Raw genomic sequence first — 24003 nt, 5'->3', positions numbered from 1 at the left:
TATGTCCGAGAGACTAACGTTGTGCACGGACTATTCACAAATTTTTTCGGCTGTTGCAAGCAAGGTCTTAAGTGCTGTCGACTTATTTCGTTAAGTCGGGATTCTGGTCTAAACAGCTGAATATATGTGTATTCTTGGGAATACCTTTCCGACGAAAGTACTTTCTTGATCATTCTGAAATATATGAGATTTTATTAAGTAAGTGTGAAGTTAGAAAAAGAACTTTCTAAAAATTTTAAAATACTTCACTTGCCGTTATAAGAAAGCATGAGCAGCGTTTCCATAACGGCACCCGAAATTGACGGGTTTGTCCAATTTGACCTGAATAGGAGTATAAACAGTTTTCTGGCCATTTATGATCTCAGTTAGATGTTGGAACTTGAAAAATTTGAAAAAATTGAAAATCATAAAGATGAAGCCACGTTGCAGAAAAAATCGTGGAAAAAATTTCTATCTTTGAAAAAGTTGCCCGAATCATTTACCATTTTTTCAGTTTTAGTTTTTAGACTAATACAAGAACCATAGTATCGGTATGTAACATTTCAAGTTAATCGGTAACATGGTTTATGAGATACCCTTTCCGTCAGTTTGACAACATTGACTTCAAGGGAAACTGGTTTGAAGTGTGCGAAGGCTTTGCGCGCTCACACACTTGCATGCTGTAAACGAAACTAAAGGTTCAATTGCTGCTCATGTACTACCGATACTCGATGCTACGGAGTGAAATTATCAAGAACTTTATGCTGAGAAGATAATGGTGTGCGAAATTATATGAACCGATTAATTTACGTACTTGCGAAGCGATGCTAAAAGATTAGAACAATGTTTTCAGGGCCTTAGTTCGACGACGGAATAACTGATGCCAAATTTCTATCGAGTCGATACGTCTGAGGTCTAATACTCCCGCTTCGAGCACAATTTATGTGTTAAGCGATATTCTTATATTGATATCAGTATATATTTATTCGTTATGTGCTCACTTTCACGTTGAAATGTAAAGAGTAATTGAATCTGCATATTCATTCGATGGCATTCGACTTGTTTATTTCATGAAATTTATTGTATTGTCAATTGCACAGTGAATAATATTATCGAAGTCTGGCTATTTATATTGTAGACAACAAACATTAACGAAATTTCATGGCATGAGAACCCCAACTTCGGCAATGCATTATTTCATGTGGTGCATTGTATAGTAACCTTATAAAAACAAATCTATAACTTCAATTACCTGTATCAGGAAATAAACTGAATTCATCAATTCAAATATACACTTTGTTAGGACACATAACTTTGGCATGGCTCAAAAAATTCGTTATTGCTTTAACATCCTCGCCATACCGACATGTAATTGTATGTCATCTTTATTGGAAAAATACGAGTAAAAGATGAGGCAAATACACAAAATTTCCAATTCACGGCCAAATAACAGATGAAAAATTTAGCAAATATAACAAAAAATGTTGCACTGTGGTTTGTAATCTTTTATCTCGACGCAAGATTAACATTTCCTTTTATCCCTTATACTTAATTCTTAAGAATTTTCTTCATTCTTAAGGATTAGCGACAGTTTCTTCCTTGATCGGTTTACTGATTACCGTTCATCGTTCATTTCACGCGAAGGGGTTGCAGCTCATCTCAAGAAAAAGGAGAAAAATTATATATATGGTCCAGAAATGTACAACTAAGAGAAGTTGGGCCTAATTATTACTGTAGCAGATCGTAACAATGTAGATGCGGAGAGTGCAGGAGAATATTCTGGTTTACAAATCACCTTAATTTCACTGTCATGACGACGTACCTTTTATTATATGAAAATTGCTATGCAATGTTAACATCCACGAAATCCTCGTTCCAAACTCATTATCAATTACGAGTATTACGGATAAGACAAATATGTTTATTAATATTGCTGCAGAATGTGGCAGTTTAAAGCTCGCCTTTTAAAGAAATATGTATTTACACAATAGTACCAAAATATTCATGCTCTCAGTATCATATTATTAAAGCTGTAAAATGCTATACATAACACAGTAAATTCCAATAAAGTAATACTTAACATAATATTTTCTGAAGCTCTGCATATCAGTTTTTAGAAAATTGGGAACTAATACTTCTATGAAATATTATTAATCATATGGCGTTGCTGTAAGCGGATTTTATATTTATCCACTTGAACAGAAATAGAAAAATTGATTGCCTCAAAAGCGCAAATACTGCCTTAATTCATGTCGAAGAGTTTATTCAGTGATCTTGTATAGATCCAGGCTGGATTATTATGAATTTCATTCAGTATGATGATGCGCGTATGACTCTGATACAATTTTTAAATACAAATAGGTAGTAACACAAATGTATCAAGTTGTTTCAGAAACATTTATACCTCCCTGGTTATATCGTTTACACACCATTTACGATTAAATATTCCTTGATCCCCTTTCGCCTTTCCCAGCTCATTTTCGCTCTATCAGTAATGTAGAATCCAAATCTTACAGAGAAATAACTGTTTTGTTATCTATGTGGCCAGTACACTGTGAGACAGCATTCATTAATTATGTATGGCAGCATCTATTTAAGGATAATATTTTTTTCACTATACATCATTACACGTGGTTTATTACAATATCTAATCGTAACGTCATACTTGCGCCACAATGTTTATACTATAAACATGACTCTAACCGTCTTTCAATTTATAAGCTTCGGTTGCACTGATTATATCTGTAATTTAAATGATACATTAGCATACAGTGGATACTGCAACAATACCGTGTGTAATTACTTTAACTCGCTTTGCTTATCTTGAACGAATGTTATAAGTAACATGTGCAATTACTAATGTGAATGCGGAATTTACTGAATATGCTCTGGATCCATTCCTTCCACTAGATATACGCTATTCAACTTCAGAGTTTCGAATAAATCATCTGGGGATAAACCCAGTGTTATTTCTCGATCTAAGCTTCCCTCAAAGTATAATTTTGCTAACCGTCTTGTTATTGCTGGTTACTTAAGCGGATTACATTAGATTTCATTGGAGAAGGAAATAAACTAATGGCCGCACGTGTTCCGGTGCGAGTAGCACAATATACGTTATGAAGACAACAGAGGTCATTCAGAGGTACGGAGAGGTACAGAGAAACGGAGAGCTCACAAAGGCATGTCGCTACAAATATAGGCGCACACAGAGGTGCCTCGATCGTTCAGTCACTGATTCGCATCATCATTGTATAAAGAATGACGGGAGATTAGAAACCCAACAGTTACTAATGAATATTTTATTGACACTGATCAGAATGGTGCTATTGTATCATTGCCTATGTCAAGGGAAATCGGTACTCGTTACTTTCATGTACATCTCACAACGGAGTACTTTGCATTTAGGCATATGTACACGTAATTCATAATACAAATAGATTATGATCTGATCTAATCAGTACCATAATATTAAAAAGGTACCACTTCATACTTGCAAAGCATAATAGTCTTTACAGTGACTATGTGGTCTTCGAGGAGCTTGGCCTTCAATGTAAACGTCTTACTACTAGTTGGTCGAATGTAGTAGAAAGAAATAGACCTTCGAGCTTTGTCAACAGCAAGCGGGTTGAAGAAGCACCTTTGATTATTCATTACCAATCTTCATTCGGCTATGGTTTACCTTAATTCGTTGCAACTCCAATTGTAAAATAATTCTTGGTATCTGCAGCTGGTTAAAAGAGATTGGCGACAGTAAGAGGAAATGAATATCCTGAATACTAGGAATGGTTCAGGGATAGATTGTGTCCCGTTATTTCTCCCTCCAGTCCTTAATATTTATCATGATCAGAATTTTGCAGACTATGAACAATTCGTCATTTAATACTAGTATACTTCAGTGAATCGAAAATTCAGTAGAACGAAACAATCACCACTCATGAGATCTTAACCTTGGCGAAAAGTCATACCAATGTCGAACAATATGGTTTCGTATGAGATAGCACTATTTGGATAATACTCAATAGCTATGTCTAGATGTAATACTTGGCTGGGAATTATGTAGCAGACTTTAAGCGGTGAACATTCACGTTAATTTTAGCAAAATTTTTGAAAGAAAAAGTCGTCTGTATCTGATTCGTATATTACAACCTTTCGAAGCTTTGAATTATGAGGTTTACCTTATAAGGAGCAATTTGAGCTCGGTATTTGCGTAAAATTTTTCAAATTATCTCCTAGATTGTTCATGCGACACAAAATGCTCACTCGATTTCCTGTATCAGTGATATAACTAAATCTATCGGCGTTACGAGCACTCAAAGCTATTTCAATGTTTCATAATAACGTTATTAAGTGTTATAAATATTTTATGTTGAAGGAGTATATTTTATTTTCATTACGCTTTATATGATAAGAAGATAGTGATTCACAACTCAAACATTCACTTACGTATGGTATTCACGTCTCCTATATCTTGCAGTTATCGCGTTTGACATGCGAAAAATGAAGTTCCTAAATACCTTGAATTCGTATTACGGTATTCAGGAAAATTTACTAATCTCACAATACTTAACATATACTGTCATGCTTCTGCTTGGCTGCATCATGAAAGTAATCCACAGATTTGGAAGCCTAATATAAAATACCTTACGACGTTCCGTACCACGTGTACCACTTGTATTACATGTTAAACGTGATCTGCAGGCCACGTGTACCGTAAACAGTACAAGCAGACGTATTTATTCAATGCGCTGAAAACATGTCGTATGACAAATTTAATTCTGAAAGAGATATATTTCCACTAAGAGAATAAGGCGTTATACAAAGTTCAATATGGAACAAGGAACATAAATTTGTTTAATTGCTATATGTATAGTAATTATTAATTACATGTAACCTTTGGCGGTTTTAAAGCAAGGCAGATATAACTGGCTTGTTCGAGCAATAGCTGCAAAACGTCACTACTCATCTAATTCCTTTTACTAATCGAAAACTTTCGATCTGACTGACTTTTATAGCAGAACTAATCGCAGCGTCACGTGTACCATTCACGGTACATGATGTGATAACTACTCAAAACAAGCTAATTACTTATTAATTGATGATGTAATAACATATTCTGTGGCAATGCATTAAATTTTAGTCAAAATAACAAATGGCAAGCAGTTCATGTTGGGCAAAAGCGTATTGGCTTGGAACGTTTTATCGTTATGCCTTGAAGATATTATATTGATTTTATTTACTTTGTTGTATCTGTGTGGTCTCTTAGCACATGTACGTTTTGTTGTTCTTTCCGTTCTCATATTATCGAGTCCGCGTCTTCATTGTAGTAGTTTGCTTGTCTCCATCTGTCTGGAGAAGTTTTCTGTTTCTTGCTGTGATGGTGCTTTTACGTCATATTGGCTTCGGTCGCTATATTATAGAACGCCTTTTCATAAGTTTCGAACATTTTGCCTCAGATTTTTCTTTGTATGCTGTTTTGTGCCAGTATTATCGTGTTGTGTATACTGGTAATATTCGTTTGAATGTGTTGAGTATATAAGCAAATCCGTGTTGCTCGTTAATTGTTGCATATGTTTGGTGATTTTATTTAACAGGTTTCTTTTATATATTGTATTAGTCCTATGCTTACTCAAGTTTGATTATTTCGGTCTTATGCTCGAACCCATTTTGCCGCAATGTCCTTGACCTTTATGTAACTCGCGCAAGGAACTTTGGTAATTTACCGGAACCTGAGATTGCATAACTGTGAATGGTTAATCAGATAGACAGATTCCCCTTTGGCCTCCTCGAACGACTTTATTATTATTGTAATTATTGTTACTAACAGTACATGTTGCTTCTGCGATTAACACAGGCATTACTTATATGACTAAATTTGTGCAGCACTTGAAGGGGTACATAAATTGCAGGAGGAACAATAAAAGCTATCAGCGTTCTCTAATAACAACGAAGGTAGTAAATAAAATTTATGATATTCTATATGTTCGAAAGTGTACAATGTAAGTACTTATTGACAAATATGATAAAGAGGTCAGCATCAAGTAAAATCTACATTAAGCGTTCATAGAAATACAATGCGAAATAGCTAATCAGCTTACTAATAATTCATAAAGTGGAAGAAAATACGGGGATAAGGACATAGGAAGTCATAGTAAAACCTTTTATATCCATATTACATATACCTTGATGCCTTAAGCAGAATAACATTTTTGACGAAATTATGAATACTGTAGCAAAATCGCTGGGAAGTAATATTTTGTTAATAAGACTTGTGGTCGCTAATAAGATTAATATGTTGGTTAATAACATTACATATGATAGTAAGATGGAAATTCAAACTGTAATGCTTAGAGTATTAGGTAATGAATTTTATGGATGCATGGAATATTAAATATCTAAACATTTTCTACTGTAATTGAATATAGCTTTAGAATCTGAATTTAAAAGAACGATTGTTAAGTCTTTGACGTGCATTTCTTTCATCCTGAATTTTGATAATTGTTTGTAATATTGGGAGCAACAGATGCACATTCTGAAACATCCTGACTTAAGGAATATTCCAGGATATTTTCTTTAAAAGGCTTTGATCAATATGCTCTTGGATTAAATCGAAGTTAAGAAATCAGTTGATTCATTGGACAACGAATTAGTAATTTTTGAAAGTTAACTGTATTCGGTCAAATTAATCCCTACGGAATGGTTTAAATATACATGGAATTGCAGACCCACTTATGACAAAGTAAAATGCAGTAACAGCAGCTTGCAAATCTATGGAACTAGCTGAGGACAGGTGACGCCAACAGAATCACCACTGCTACCATTAAGTACCTTACAATTATGCTCAGTATCGTCCCCTTAACAAGCAGGACTTCAAAGAAATAAACACAGCAATTTACTTTCTTCTGCCAGGCGCGTTCTACGTGTTGAACAGCGCTAGGCGATTTTATGACTAATGGAGGAAAACGAAAGGACGAAGTGTTTCCCCAGATTTTGCTACCGGACTCGTTAGTATTCCAATAATTTAGACCCATCTGAAACCGCGGGATGTTATAGAGAAATCGAGAACTGCTGTTTACAGGGCGTGGAGTGTTCTTCGAGAAACAATTGGGAACATCGAACCTTCTGAGATCCATCTTGAAGATACTACACTAACGGTGGGGTTGCCATATCTGTTGCGGGCTAAAAATATTACCGTATAATAGGACAATATTGCTTATACAGGGCCGCGACTCAAAAAAATTCTTACTATGACGCCGTAAGGCTGTCTGATTATGGAATCTGCCGAATCGACCAAAATCCTTAAACCAGCGATATAAGCAGGGATGAGGATTCTACTAATTGCAGTTGAAAAAACTTTCAAATGTTCCCAAAAATATTTCCTTGTGTCAAGTGTGTCACATGCAGTCTTCGTCTGTATCCCTATCCACTCGCGGTCAGAAATAATAAGGAATCCCTATAAGGGAATTTTTGCGATGCTATCCATGATTTGTGATTTATGCATCAGATTCCTCCAGTCACCGAACGCACCATGTCCTACATTCCTTCCTTCACCATGTTCAATCACGAATGCCCCATGCTAGATTATATTTTGCAACTGCACAACCTCCTTACGTAAGGTCAGTACGTCCTAAACGACTACAGCACTGCTCTGGATCTCATCCTTTCGAATACAACTCTCTCATCTGTTGCACTCGACATAATTCCCCCCCTGCCACCTGATTCATTCCACACTCCTTCCTTGCTTACATAAGAATAACGATTGCAATCTCAACCCGTATATTTTCGTTCAAAGACGTTGTTATTTAGATATACAAACACATATAGAGTATCGTCGATTTCTATGTGCTGCTTTGACAGATTCTCTCTCCAAATTACACTTTCTGGTTCACGACTTCATTAGCACGTCTCACCAATGCTAAAGAGTTCTTTCGCCTGATCTAGAGGAGGTATTACAGCGATTATAATTATTTCATTTTTGCCCATTTCATGGTAATGAACCACATGTCTACTGTGAGAAAGTGTTTCAATAGCAACATTATTGATGTTGAGTCCAGCCCTAAATTAAATGCCAAATTGTCCCGTAGATGTCTTGTTTCGATATTGGATTATAAATCCTCTTGGCACCTGAAAATTTTCTTCTAACTGACTACTGAGAAATTACAAATCTACTCTCAGACTACTTTACACCGGCACATTTGACTGACATTCGTCTAATAGAAACATTAAAACCATAAAAATGATATGTCAGAAACGCAGCTTCATTGGAGTGTCTGTTCCACATGGCAATACAACCATTCCTGGTTTTTCAGAGCTATCGAATATGTCGTATTCTAATACCTAAATTTAAATGAGAAGACGCAAGTTTTTAAAAATCCTATTGTGTACGAATAGTATGCAGTTCTAGTAATGTCTTAATGAAGTTCTTATTTCAAAACACATAGAGATAGTTAAAGCAGTATAATTAATTACACTTCCAGGAACTACTTACGAAAATGGAATGGCTGTATTGATATACAAACGATCAACTGATAGCGAGGACTCAGCGAGTTCATCTGAACAAACCGTTACAGAAAAAGTCGTCTGTATTCTCCATTCCTTATGCACAGTTTACACACATGTAGGAATGCTAATACAAGTTTCGAATGGAGACACGAGCTTGTATACTTCGTAGGTACTTTACGTATATTAGTACTAACTAATAAGTGTTGGAATAAAGGTGGTGGCTGTAGGTGAGGTGTTTCAACGAAGGCGCCAATCCATGAATCTCTGACTGGACTATGCATTATTCGTGATACAGATTATATTGCAGAATGTCATACAGACGGACTCGCTGTCTGCAACTCCAACTGTTCTAGGCTCCAAATCTTTAGACTGCTTGAATAGTCTACTCGATCTCTTAACTTACGTGAACTTTACCCTCCACTACTCGACTATCCCTCTTGACCACTTGACATGAGTTTTTTAGTTTATTTAAGAGGCAAGCGCCTCCCTCCTGAAAAGGAGAAGAAACTTCCTCCACGTCAAGGTCAGTGATGGCGTAGGTGAGTCATTCCGAGGGTGATCCTCAAGGTGACTCCTCCAGAAATGTGACCGTGGCTGCGTTACCCTCGGTTTACGGCAGAGGATGTCGAGATCGGTCGAAACTGACATACGTGGTCTAGCCCCGTTATTCTGCTGCCCATCTGTCAGTGAAATCCTAAGCGCTGAAGCATAATTCCCTTCATAGGGATTCCAAACAACGCCTTGACCCTGGTAACCCGAGGTAATAAAGTGCACTGACAAATATAAACAATAAAACACCGAGCAATTAATTCTGCAGCACTAGGGACCCGGCTGCTATAAGGTCCTGGCGGGCCTTTTAAACCTGACGCAGTGTTCCACGCAAGAATGGTTCAGCTCACAAACCCTGAAAATATCCTACATAATTTTTGTGGGGCCCCCACACTGTTATTGAAGTAGTCAGTTTGTAGCAGCCATTCTCTTCGTTTTGGCCTTGGTGCTAGATGGGACGAAAGGAAGATGAAGGGATGAACGTTTCGTTCCGGGCCTGCTAGTCGACTCGTCACTTAGGCTTTCTAGCAGGCCCTACCATTGATGGGGATACCATTGGAAGGTCTGGAAGTTATATATACATGAAATAGAGGTTTTTCGAGAACATAGGAGGAAATCCTCGAACTTCCTAGAAATTGCAATCCATCTAGTGGTGAGGATAAGAATGATGATCGCTGTAGACACTACTTAATAATTACTAAACGAGTATAGAATCATACAATGTTTTGTTAAATTCTATCACGTTATAAGTTCATGTAATTTACACGACGACTTATTCACCATCAGTTTAGAAGAATGACTGAAAACAGAAGGGAAACGTTGGTCCCAGTTGGTAGTAGTATTTTTCATTTCCCTTTCTTCTTTCCTCTGTCCTTTCAATTTGTCCAGTATGAATATTCGATATTCGATATTGTGTTATCTGTGATCAGTGCAAGAACCGTATAAAGGTGTTCTCAGCAGAAAACCTCTCGAGAAACAGAACGCTAATAAAGTAGGTGGTGATGTTCAAGGTACTTCCTACGTAATCTTCTGAGCAGCTTCATGTCATAATCTGTTTGATATCGTGTTGGGACCAATTTTCACCTGCAACGTGTATTTATTGCATTATCCTGAAAGTTCATCTATGATTGTGAACTAATTTGAAGGATTTTCCAAGTTTCATCAATTCTGGCATACCCAGGATTGTCTCCCGTCTTTCGAAGGATTAACGATTGCGTTGCTTCCAATTTTGATTTTGATGACAGGTGAAAATTGGTTTTTGTTATTACCTTATAAATTTGGACCTCCTTATCTAGGATCAGTTTAGAGTATTCGCTGCCTTGTAGGTGTATATCGATCATTGTTTGATGGATATTTGGGTATACATATTACTTTCACGCCAGTTCGGAGTTCAGATGCTGTTCTAAACTCTTGATTCAGATGTTCAATATTATATTCTACTACATCCTTGCTTTGTTATACCGGATGACTAAGACATATTAATTCTTTTACGACAAGGTGTATACCTCACTTTGAGTTCATCCTTCGATGTATTACCTCGTAGCTCCATCTTTAGTTCGTGCGCGTAGCACTTTGCACTCTTAAACTTATGTTTCATGGCTTGTACTCCATCCTTTATGGACATTAGTAGTGTTAGCCTGACTGTTAACATAATTATTGTTTCGTCGATTTATTGCGTAACTGTAACTTGCTGTTTTATTTCTTAGTTGTAGTTATGATTCTGTAATTTGGGTTCCGATGTATATTGAATAATGCCCCAGGATTGTAGACTCTGATGTACTCTTTTTCAAGGTGTTTCCCGCATTTCCTGTTCCTTCCGGTAATGTGTCAAATAAATTTGAAATCCGTGCACTCCTTAACCTGCAAACTTGACGTATGTAAGTGCAGACTGTATTCCGCAAAACGTGTGTGAAGCTTTTACGCTTTCTGATAACGACTTCTTCCTGCTCGCTGCTTGTTGGTTGATAAATTTCTGCAGTGCTGTCGTTGATTTCGTCACTGTTAATGGTAAAGCAACTATTATTTTCAACAGCTGTTGGATTAATTCTTTGGATTTTGTCATTTGGTTCAAGTTGCTAAATGTCAGAACAGCAATTTTCACCGCTTCCCACAATATCATACACCTAGGTAGGCATAATGTCGTTTGCTTTCTCGCATTGGCAATTATTTGCTTCGCTTAAACACGTCTTATGAGCACTACTGCTAAAGTAAGAATGCTTTATAGGAAAAGGGGTTTCTTATATTTTCATTGTAATTTATAGACTTCTACCTAGTGAAATGGTTGCTCGATGTACATTACTTATGAGCGTTTTTCACTTGTAGTTCAGAACACTTTATACCAATAATTTCCTCATTCTAAATTTTGATGTAGCTGTGATCAGAATGGCATATAAAATGTTTAATCGATTTAAACTTTTGTTCATATTTGATGTAACTGAGATAGTACCGATGCAATCGATGATTTGCTGTCGATGATATGAAGTTTTTAGCAATTTAATAAAAGGTAAGTACGTATTTACAGCAAATAACACTATAAATTTGAAAGTTAAGGGAATTATAAACATCCTTTTCCATTGAAGGTCTTATATTCGAACGTGAAAAGTACTAAACATTTTTAGGGCGTGCTGCCAATCATCGTATTTTCTACGAAATTAAAAATTATTCAATTTTGTTCAATGCATAGGATGGTTCCTACGTAACTATTCTCATCAAATAATGATTTGTTAGTACATGCTAATGATGACATAGATTGGTGGTAACAACTTTATCTCCATTTACGGTTAACGGAAAAAGCTATACATTTATGCAAGCAATTCCAATATGAAAATAAGATATACGATCAACTCATAATACTTCTGACAACGCAGCTGGAAGGTGCAAATGCGAAGAATATATTTAATTAAGCACACAGATGCTAGACAAGTTGGAACTGGACAACAAGATAATTAAAACGAGGCATGAAACAATAATACAACTGATGTTGTGATACAGCCACGTCAGTTGCACTGAGAGACCAGTGCCGGAATTGGTAAGGGAAATTTTTGTTTCGGTAGCAATCACTAAGGAAAATGGTATGGTTGGGTTGGAGAAATTTATATATTATACTCATAATATTTCAACACAACTTTGCAATCGTACTTGACAGTAACCAATAACGTTATGGAATGGAGTTCACTTACTTGAACCAAACATCCAGAATGTAGCTGCCACCGTCCGAACTTGCTACAAGATGCTATGTTAAAATATATCAAAATTCAGTAAAGGTTTTACTAATTTGGCCGAAAATTTATTTTGTGAAACAGATATGTCATAACAACTGTAGGAATGAGCGCGATAAAAGAAGATCTTTCCATTTTTTCTTAACAATGTCCAACATCCCATCCTGAACACTGTAACCCCTTACGGTCAGGGCTTCGCGAGGTTGCAAGGCCAATTACGTGAGTGCGAGAGTGCTCAAGTGCTCTAATCTAACTCAACTGATCTGGTTAGGTTGATAAGGGATTGAGCTCGCATCTTGTGCGACTGTGTAATGTGAGATAATTCCCAATTGAAGTTGATTGATCGTGATGTATCTCATGTTGACTATCGAGTTGAACTGCTATGCCAGTAAATACAAAAATTCAGTTGTGATGTCATTAATTGGTGTGTAGTATGAGATGCGAAATGCGTATTTTTTTATGTATGTCAGGACTGTATATCGGTTTCGACGCATTTCCTCTATGCCCATCCTCTAAGAGCGATTCATTGATTCTTGACTGTCACGAACATTAACGATGGCCGGGTGGACCGCGTGTCACGAGACGCTCAGTATTACGAAATATAACTATCTCTCACTTAACTCTAGCCGTTGAGACATTGAAACGAAAGACTAGTAACATGTCTATCTGCACAAAACCACCAGAATCAACTCCAGACATTTATTCCTTGACACCATTCCATGTATTCAAAAATTCCACACGCATTTCATGCACTTATTCGCTTTTCTCGCACCACTGATAATTTACCATAGACATCTTCCCCATTAAATGCTACATCGTTCTGCACACTCATCAAGCGCATCGACTATAATTTTATCTGCTGCCGTGCCCTTTTGGCACTTGCCTCTCGTGCCGTCAATCGCGATCTATTACTATTATTACTATTAAATTTATACTATATTTCATACGTCTTGGAACTTTAAAGTTTGAACAAGGACTACGTTTATTTGTAATTGTACACTAAGAAGATATCGCCGCTTCTCATATTAGAGAGGATGAACTCTGACGTGAGTGGATTGACTTGTTACTGACATATTCTGTACTAAATCACATGCTCCATGATCTCATGTAATGCTTTACTAATTCGTTCGTAGGTCTGCTTATGCTGGCTCCTCATACTATCATGGCAAACTTGTTTCGTGATTATTTGTTCTCAGAAATTTCCAAAATAATCGCTACATAAGTGCCAAATCTGTGGAATTCGGTGGGAAGGAGAACGATCTCACATTTCCCTGAAGCTATCAGACAGTTAGATGGGTGTCGGTGTGAATTATCACGGAATTAAAGGCACTGTCTGAAAAATTTTAGCTTCTACGCAAACGTGAATTTCCATTGGACCTTTGCAGAACACACATTTCTATATAGGAATCCGCAAATGTAATTCCTCCATCGTTTTCGAAATTAGAAAACTATGAGTAGCTTTTCTTCTAACGCACAAATTTTGTCAAAAGTGAAAGACTGCGGGAAGAGTAAAAAGTGTATCGAGATACACAATTGAAACTAGTAACGCATTAGAAAAGTTGCAATAGAACTTTCAAGCCACCGTGCGCATTTCCCATTTATTATTTGCGTATTTTTGCGGTAAGTTCTTCATTGAGCGCAAATTTGCTATATGGTATTGTGGTATTGTGAGCTGTGAAGTATTCTAACGAAGGAAATTGTATTAAACGCGGTATCGGGTTCGGCTTATGCGTTTAGGATGATATCTGGAGTGCGTATGGACGGATAAATGATTGCGTGCCAGGAATGTACGTATGAACCGTTTATGACCGAGTCAAGTATAAGTAATGAACGGAAGTCTAGGAACGCGTTCGAGTGTCTGAAGTACATGGCCTATCGAGGGCAAGGTCGCGTGGGAAATGAGTGATCAACGAAAAGAGCTTACGTATGAAAGAATGTAGTGTTGGGACTTAAATAAGGGTGCAATTGCGTGGGCGAGTCAAAATACGGGCGGTAGCGTCAGAGCGAGGAGGAAACCGAGTATTTGACACTTAGAGTCTAAGAATTTAGGAAAGAATAGTATAATACTTTAGTTTAAATATATCTATTTCCTTTTGAAGGTAGTCGTTATTTACTAATCAAACAGATATCTGTTTGCAGAGGATTTATCTAGCATTAATTCTAGAATATCGTATTCTGTAGACTTTTCTTAAGAAGGAACCGTTCAAGGGAAACGTCAGTATAGTCTTCAATGTCGACAAGGCAGGAAAACGTAATCTGCAACGCGAAAGCTGTGTTTTCCCGCTCTGTACACATTGCTCCCACTCTAGCTACATCAAGGCCGTAGTCACGACTTCTCATCACAAAAAGCGTCATCCAGTGGATATCATTCTTCATATTCGTAACACATGTCCTCTCGTTCCTTTTTAAATCAATTGCATAATTTTAAAAATTTCTCACAGTCATATGTAATTTCAAACAGTTTCGTTACTTAAAGCAATCGACCTTTTAATACAAAGTTGGTTAATCGCAATTGGTTATGACTTTACAGGAGATTTAGAATGGTGATAAAAATGCTTTTAGGAACATGATAATGCTTGTGTGCTACTAAGTGACCGAATCTGAAGATGATGCAATAGGTAGTGTTTGGGTATTATGTTAGTATATGCATGGGAAGTAATCGTTGAGCGGTGAAGACTATTTACGGATTTTATTTCGTTCGTTACTCTACACGTAATATCCGTCTGGCTAAACGGTCTCGGCGATAGTTTGTGTGTTATATATAGGCTTTTTTCCTGAGGCATTTGGCTCAGGTAATGGTCATTTGGTATGCAGCTGATTCATCGCTGGTTTTTGTTGCTACATGTGCAAGTATATGTACTTAGCATTACTCTGATATTGTCAAAGAACTGTATGACGTAATAGCAAAAATGAACGTATTTTATTTAGCACTGGTAGGAGTCAGCACATTACGGTGTGAACATTAATCGATTGTTCGTATTACTAACCAAATTGAGAATTCATGAGATCAATAAAAGCCGACCGATTAATGAACGTAAAGGTATTTGGTGAAACAACTTTAACCGATTCCGCAGTTCTGGAAGAGGTTATGTCGCAAATGAATATTTCAAGGTTCTGAATTTGAGAATTTTCCTTAATTCGGATGTGTTAAAATCTGTATGTTCTGGTCGTGGCTTTGAAGTTAGGAGAAATATTACAGGAATGATTTGTTTGTATCTGATAACGGTGTCCTTGGTAGATGGAATTTTATCTATCGTGTGATCCAGGGATATAATCGAGTATGATTGAAGCTAGGTCAGTGTAACTGATGTTTCTGGTGAATGCTTAAACGATCAGGAATTTGGCCAGGTCGCTTGCATAGCCTCATGATGAACAAATTATTATATATATACAAGAATACATGAAATAATTAACTATATAGGCGTCAAATGGAACCCACGCGTATCGAAATCGATTACGCGTAGCAATGAGTCTACACAAACAAGCAATTGCTACGTGGCGGTGAATCGTCGTATAAATTAATGACCCACATTTTCTCGATCGACTTGAATTACATACAGCTTCGACAATCCTGTTTCTTGATTTCTTCTTTAGAAGGGCCTAAACAATGCAATGCCGCACGGCAAATTTGTGTGGCATAATAAGCCTTCTGTAATAATGCAAGAATATTGCGTATGAAGTGTGCCAGGTGACTTATTCTTTTGACTCCTTGGCCAACAGCAATTATTTACGGACGTGTATTATTGTGTCTATAAATGTTGTAGTACCGCTGGATAATAAACTTGCGTTTGGCTGGAGCGTATTATCTGGAATGCGTGCGGAAGTACGAATGACCGTGCGCAAGGATTGAGTGGACGTGATGTTTATGGAAGTATCGGTTGCAAGTGAAGTGTGTTTAGGAATGCGCCTAAGTGTTTGGGCTACGTGACCCGCTGAGGGCAAGGCTGTATGGAGTGCGTGAGGAATGTGGGATTGGGAATGAGGACTTGGGTATGGAAAAGGATAGAGTACATGATCTTGAATAAAGGTGCATGGGAGTGAAGCGGTCAGTTCTTGGGAAGAGTGATTGGAAGAGAGTTTTTGAGAGGAGCCTTAGGAGTGATCAGAACAGAGTTGTGTAGAGAGCGGTAATTAGTTGTTAGTTATTCAATTGTATTTTAGTAGTGAGCCATTAGTTGTAACCGGCTGAGATGTCATTGTGTTGTTGTCTTAAGTTTATTTGATATATAAATTCGTATGCACAATTGTCCTCACACATTGTTAATACATTATTCTTATTACTAATATATAGTTTTATTTACCACCACCCATGTCTCTACAATATCTATGAACTCAGAAATTCTCACGTATTCCTTAAGATCAGAGTGATTGTACTTTTTTTTGGTTTCCGTGTAACCCAGTTAAGCAAGATGCTGGTCGTTTTAAGGGGAACACATATTTCTCGGAGATTGTAGGTAACGATGCAGCTTCAATTGCAGATTTCTATTCGTGCAAGTAAGCGCTACAACGATTATTGAATGTATATTGCAGACGACGATTCGTGTTATACAGTATCACGCTGTCCGAGAGAAGGAATGTGTGGCCATCAAGGATGGAATGCGTTCAGTTCTCGATATTCTGGCGGATACTTCAGTAAGGCTGCCTATCAGGTGCGTGACTCAGATGCGGGTATATCAATGGCAGGTCGGGAACGCCTATATGTAGGAAGTTGAGGAGAAAGTTCAAACCTCCTCGAATTCCTTTGATAGCAAGTGCAAGGCGACTGCCACAATTATAAAGGGAATTACTACAATTTAAATTGTTTTGACCAGTACAGTTGTCATGGTGGTCATACCTTGATTCTTGAAAAACGAAACGATTGATCTCTTGTCTCACTTCCCATAGAAGTACCAGTTTATTTTTTACATATTTAGAAGGAGTTATTTTGATGATTAATTGCATACATTTCATGCAGTTCGATAAACATTTTAATTACCGGTATAGTCATACGGAAGGAAAACTCATGAGGTACGTAGCAAAATCGCAGAGCTCTTGATTGGACTTAGATAATAAAATAAAGCATGTTATAGATTGTAGGCCAAACGCTCCAGAATAATGGAAAAGAAAAATAGCGGAATTGAAATACAATACAAGTAAATTCCAATTTTATATGTACACGATAAATTTCAAATTCCATAAGGAATTTTAATATGCTGTATATTATTTGCAATTCTACGACACATATTCGACATGTCAGATTCGTATGGAATTCCATGGTTTGAAAGAACGGGCGAAGTTGTTGCGAAAATCGAAGTACACTATCATTGAAATATTTGAATAACATTCTACTCTGAAAGTGTATGCTGTATTTATATGTATAAAAATCATGTATACGTATAAAAATTAGTTGAGGTTACGTACCAAGAAATTTCTATTTAATTCGAAATTCTTCTTTGGTAGCTATTATTGGACAAAGTCAGAGTGACAGCGTCACTAGTATATAATTATGCAGCTTCTCAATTACAACTATACAATTTCTCAATTGACCGATTATTGATTTAATGTTTGGACAAATTACTGTCGATATAAATATTGCTCAGTATTTCAAAACCATAAGATTCGGTACATGAATTTTTAAATTTGTTTAAATTTTGCAGCACTTGCAAATATACAATAGTGGATATTGATTGGTATTTCATGAACTAAAATACGAATTTCTTAATATGGATATTTAAGTAAGGTATTTTCTTCTTTTAAACTAGGAAGGTATAACATGACTTTGGGCAAAGCCAGTAAAATAAACTATATCCGTAAAAGTTTGAGGAAGTGTCGTGGTGAGCCCTTATTTCGCAGGTTAAGTACATTTGCTTTATGTTAGTGAAATCTACTGTTTGAGTATTTTATCATCATGTTATTTTTTTCATTCCTTTCGCCACAACCTTCCTTATCCGCTGCGGAAATTATATAATCGAAATGCATTGTTCTATCTGCCTATCGTGACTTGCAACAAATTTTCGATGAACGAATGTCGTTGAATGTGTGATACGCGCGTATTTCCAGAATTACGTGCCCAATCTCATTTTTCAAAGATATTTCGCAACAAACAATGAAGATATAATTCCATTAATTTTAAATATCTGATTCCGCGAAGATCCATCTCAAGGAAATGGATATATAACATAAAGTTCGCAGCAACGCAGCACCAAACACTAACAAAGGAAATATGTAAAGAAAAAGACATAAATTCTGAAACGAATGAAACACTTTCGATCGCAACCGTAAATTGACATTATTACCCCTCAAAATAGTGTATTGGATTTACTTACATAAATTACTTGGATTGTCCATTAAAATTTCCATCCCAGCAAGTAAGAAATTCGATCTTCTTCTTTAGTCTTCTTTTCACTTGGAATTCCTTGAGTCCAAATATTCTTAAACAACGCAAATAATATTTTCTTCCTCAATCGTTAGTTAGTAATTCACTCTGGGGCCCGATTTTTAAGAACTGCGTGGTCAGTAACGTCAGTGCAGGTAAAGGTATGGACTCCCAGACGAGATCTACTGGATCGCTTCCTAATTTTTCAGTAGGATCTTACACATCTCTCTGTATGCACTATAACATCTCACATTTCATGTTGTTATTTCTTATATATTGACATATTTCTATTAATTTATATATTTTGATTACAGGAGTACCAATACCTTTCGAAATTACTCCATTGTTAGGAGGATTGATCGGAGTGGTGACAGCATTGCTTTTTGTTACTATTGCTATTCTAGTAGCCATGAAAATTCGAAATGAAAGAAGAGCTCAGAGAACAAGTGATCAGCCACTAAAGAAGAGCACTGCGCCAAGCTCTGAAGACCTGTATGATACTGATGATAGAAATCCGGACGTTGTGCCAATAAATAAAGGTAAAACATTCAATTGTACTAAAATTTACATTTCTCCAACCATTGGAACCCACTTTTATAATATAGAGTAATTTGAATATCCTTCATGTTTGAAGAATTTTCGTTACTATGAAACAGTGCTTGAAGTAATTTAGAAAGAATTAATTTACCCTAACTGAAACACTAAAAAATTGGGATACTATCCCCTTCATAGTAGGAATATTATCAATGAAAGCTTCGCTGTATTTCCGGTAATTTTTGATATTGAAGCACGTTTGTTACCTTAGAATTAGGACAAGTTGATCCTTGTACACAGTGATATTTCTGTGAGATTCCATAATGTAATCAGATACGCTTCGATATTCTACTATTCAAATCTTCTTTCTAAATGGAAGGAGGGTGAGAGTAATAAAGCATTATACAGTTGGAGAATATGTGTCATTGAATTGTTGATTAAGTTCTTGGTTACATGAAGGAATAGAGGGGAAGACTATTATCACTGTATACACACACGATGCCATTTTAAAAATCGCCATAATTTTAAGGAATTTACATTATTCTCTTATAACAGTGACTCAAGTTCAAGCAATAAAGTATCTTAATGGCGATAATGTGTAGTGATAAATATTTCCACAAGAATTTGTGTTCGTTGGAGTACTGAAGTTACCTTGACATAGACCACACCAGAGGAAGTTTTAGTTCAAAGAATAATTTTCCTACGCAAACATGTTTACGATGTCGTACACGCAATCCCACATTATACAAGCTGATGCAACAGAACACTAGCGTGTGTGCCATGTTTTCGTAAATATTTCATAACAAATTCATATTCGGTCTGCAATAAGACGAAAAGGAACATATTCGACACATTCTCACTCCTTCACAGATACGAACAAATTAGTATCAGAAATAAATTGCAACGTTCTCTTCTAAACATTAAAGGATACATAGACCGCAATTAATACTTTGTGTATGAATATACTATCCACAGATTTCGAATCTGTATTATACACTAAGAATTATCTAATACAAGTTCAATACCCTAATGCAGAATGGGAGTAATAAAATGAAATGGAAAATTAAGGCACAATGCTAAGAATATCGACTATGCGTCTTACTGAGCGAAAACTGATTAAGTTTATCGCAGAAATTGAACATCAGTTTCAGCATTCAGTATATACTTGTTTCCTGGAATGCGTACAGAGATGTATGTTATAGAGACAGCCAAGTACTCATTATGAAAGACAGTGTCAAATTTATGAAGACTGTCAGTATAAACTCAATTATCAAGAAAGCTCTATAAGATATAGGCTAAATCCTTAAGAAGTAAATTTATCAATTACTAATAAAAATATTGCTAGTGATTGTTGACAGGCGAGACCACCTAACAACTGAATTCCTACAATCGCGTTCAAAAGTACGATGGCCGATGAACATTACATAACTGAAAGCTTACATTGCAAACAGATCCCCGAATTTGTACACGATAAGTGGCCTATTCCTGAAACATTACTATCTAATGTTATGCAATTCGTTACAACGATATTGAATGCCATTTTAAGATTGCCGCACCTTCCAGTTACATTGAATTGCGGAGAGATTCGGTACGTTAGGTAGACATGGATTATTATCACAGTCACATCGACCCATGTCCCCACCCTTAATCCTGTCCAAAATGTAGGGAATGATCATTTAAAAAGAATTTCATAAAGCAATGGAAGATAAAAATTTGCTAGGCGGTCATTACTACGGATTTAGTAATATTTATAATATAGCTCAGCAAGTACAACTCATGACAATAGGAGTAGTAACCGCAGTCGAGAAGATATAATTTTTGATTCATTAACTGAATCTTCTACAAATAAATAATGGAAAATCTGACAGTACAAATACAAAGCCAAAACCAATTGTGCGAATATGTATGCACACAAAAGATAGATAAATTATATGTAGAAAAATAGTTTTTCGTACCCAAATATTAACCTTCATTTGCTTCCTTACTTACGTTGCTTTATAATAATATTAATAATATATAATTAATTATATCACATTATTATTGGTATAATTAATTTTGGTTCAGAGAACTAGCTTTTTGCTTACTGTGTAGGGATTTAGATATTACACTATGGCTCTGTTCTAATCATGCACCGTCCGCCAACTCTCGTTGAATGGAGTATAGTTGAAGACCAAGGAAATCGTCGAGAACAGAACAAAATGAAAGACATCCATTACAATCACATTTACTCCCAAGGATGGAATACTAGAATGCTCACATATATGACAATCAATTATCCCGCAGGTTGAAAGTGCTAAATATTTGTAGGAATATTGGGCTGGCAACACAATAACAACGGTATAAACATATAATTGATTTATTCAGAATTAAGCCCTAATTCACAATGACTCTCGGCTGACTCTAACACTGACTCTGACCCGCTCAAGGCTATCTCGCAAAAACTGTTTCCTTTTGCGTCCTGACAAACTTATTTAAACCTTGCACTCCGTCTTCCGTCATACTCATGCCCTCTTTCTCAGTGACGCGATCCTCACGTACGCGTTCTCGATGGGTCACGTATCCTAAATACTCAGATGCATTTCTAGGCTTTCATTCTTCACAAGCACTCGACACTACCATAAATATCCTGTTCATACGATTCTTGCGCGGTCACTCGCCCTTCCGCACGCACTCTAGACATCAGTCTAAACGCTTGAGTCAAACCTCCTTCCGCTCGTGTTACTATTTCCTTCGTTAGAGTCCTTCCCTGCTCGCAGTATCACAACATATATGATGTTGAACAGGAATACGAAGGATAATGCAGAACGTCTATTTCCATCTACATATGTTAACATATATCCAGCAGCTCTTTCTCTCCTTTATAAGTATGTTAATAGGTAGCACTCTCATGGTCGCATCAATTTTATGCCTTCATCATTTGTAGCAATATCTTCCGAGCTCCATTCCCAGATACCTGCTTCTGCAACCTTTGTCCTAATTTTCTCCTATTCAATGCGAAAATTCCAATCCACAGTGATGAATAATTTCCCGCTTTCGTTACTGTCCTCTTTCCCGTAGTGAGTCTAGTCCTTTTATCTGTATTACCAATTTGTTACTGTTGTCATGTTTTACTACCATTGATCGGCCTTTAAATGTTTAAATAACAAACATATATTTGACTTGTCTTGTCATAAAGAATCATACATTTTTTCAATTATCCAAATGCTACATTTCTTCGTTATATTCCTTGTACCAAGCGTCGCGTGAGTTGTAATCTCGATATCGCAAACTGGTTCTTAATTACAGATATTGTTGAGAATATCAATATCAACTACAATTCATATTAGGCCCTAGTGTTAGTAATTTCATCGAAACTCATACATTTCACATTATCAGAATTCCTCGGTTGAGAATATTTCGATAACAAATTATTTTAAGACAGATACAATATTATGGAGCACATACGATGAGAATTATTTAATGTTCTCGAGACTAAACAATTATCAGCGTTATGGTTGTAAAACCTAGTAATTGTGTCTTATGCATCTGATGCTATGAAAAATAAGACATAAAAACGTATTGACAAAATTTCGTTGCAGAGCAAAGATAAAGAGCATAAATAAAAGAAATATTATTTAATTCACGTCAGGATTAAGTACAAAGTAAGTTGGTTTGCATGAGTTGAACAATATCTTATGACACGAGACACAGGAGATGGCAATTACTTCCGCCTGTAGTCATTAAAATGAAAATTAAATTCAGACGAATATGTATATAAAATAATATGTAATGATAAACGAAATGTAATACTCAACGTCTGAGTATCATTCATTCGTTTCTGTGTGTGATGCATTTAACTCACAAGAAAATACGACTTCCCTTTGAATAACGAGCCAGAGTAAAAGTTATTAAGCTATTAATTGCTTCTGTATTATACTTGACCAAATGTGTTAACAAATATTCATTTCCTAAAATATAAGAGGAGAGAACAAAGATTTCTTGTCATGGAAAACTGTTTCACTAAAGTGAAATAATTATACATGGTCTTCTAAGGTAATTGTTTGTTAACACAAATTGTCAGTTCTGGTATTAATTAGTCGAGTACCATCATTTAGGAAATGGTCATTATATTTACATAAATAGGTTCGGCATTATATTGAAAATTATATCGGTAGAGAACTAAACGCCTGAAGAATTTGTCTTGAGATGTATGAGATATTGAAGTGTCTACTCTATGCAGGAGAAACAAGTGCTTGTTTCCATCGAAGTTGGTGTCTATCTTCATAATGATGGTCCTCCTCCTTTGGTTTTGTTAATCGGAAGCTTGTATAATAGTAATGGCAAAGACAAACATTTCTCATGAGTAGAGTTGCCCAAATATCCTTGATCCATTGATACCTTTACCCAATATGAACTTCCAACATCCTCAACCTGTACCTGTGTTTCATGAATCGGAATCCATCCGTATTAATGGAAATTTGTGTTATTCAACTGATTGAGGTACAATAGAATTCAGTTTAGGGTCGCGAATTTCGTGCGGGACAATAAAAAGGATGACAGCTTTATGGGACTATTGTTGTCTACAAGTTCTTCCAGCTGCAAAACACGTCTCTTACCCCACCAAATTTATATGATTATAACGACAGGACTTGTATGCGAAAGTATCCACATCATTTTCAAATATATGGATATCCACTCTCGTAGGGAAATAAGAACGTTAGATACACAGTCAATCTTGAGGAATTTACCTCAAACTACTCATAGTAACATGCTACGTCTAGTGTGATAAGATATGTATCATCTAACATTTGAATGTCATGGCCCGATTTCGCTGTTCAATCTGCCACATCAGTTTTTGACCACACATCCATTAAGTCGGGGGGGGGGGGG

The 24003-nt window shown here is 36.3% G+C and overlaps 1 protein-coding gene across 1 annotated transcript in view; it reads left to right on the top strand.

Moving 5' to 3' along the window:
* Window positions 1-24003, top strand: part of LOC108547976 (uncharacterized) — a 230722-nt gene that overhangs the window by 173228 nt on the left and 33491 nt on the right. Inside the window, exon 15 of the mRNA XM_017900727.1 lies at window positions 18915-19139. Coding sequence (XP_017756216.1) covers window positions 18915-19139 — 225 coding nt within the window. The remainder of the gene's footprint in view (window positions 1-18914; window positions 19140-24003) is intronic.

The sequence above is a fragment of the Eufriesea mexicana genome, unplaced genomic scaffold (genome assembly GCF_001483705.2).
Source record: "Eufriesea mexicana isolate 0111107269 unplaced genomic scaffold, ASM148370v2 scaffold1336, whole genome shotgun sequence".
In the NCBI taxonomy this organism is placed as follows: Eukaryota; Metazoa; Arthropoda; class Insecta; order Hymenoptera; family Apidae; genus Eufriesea; species Eufriesea mexicana.
This window is presented reverse-complemented; position numbering and strand designations above follow the sequence as displayed.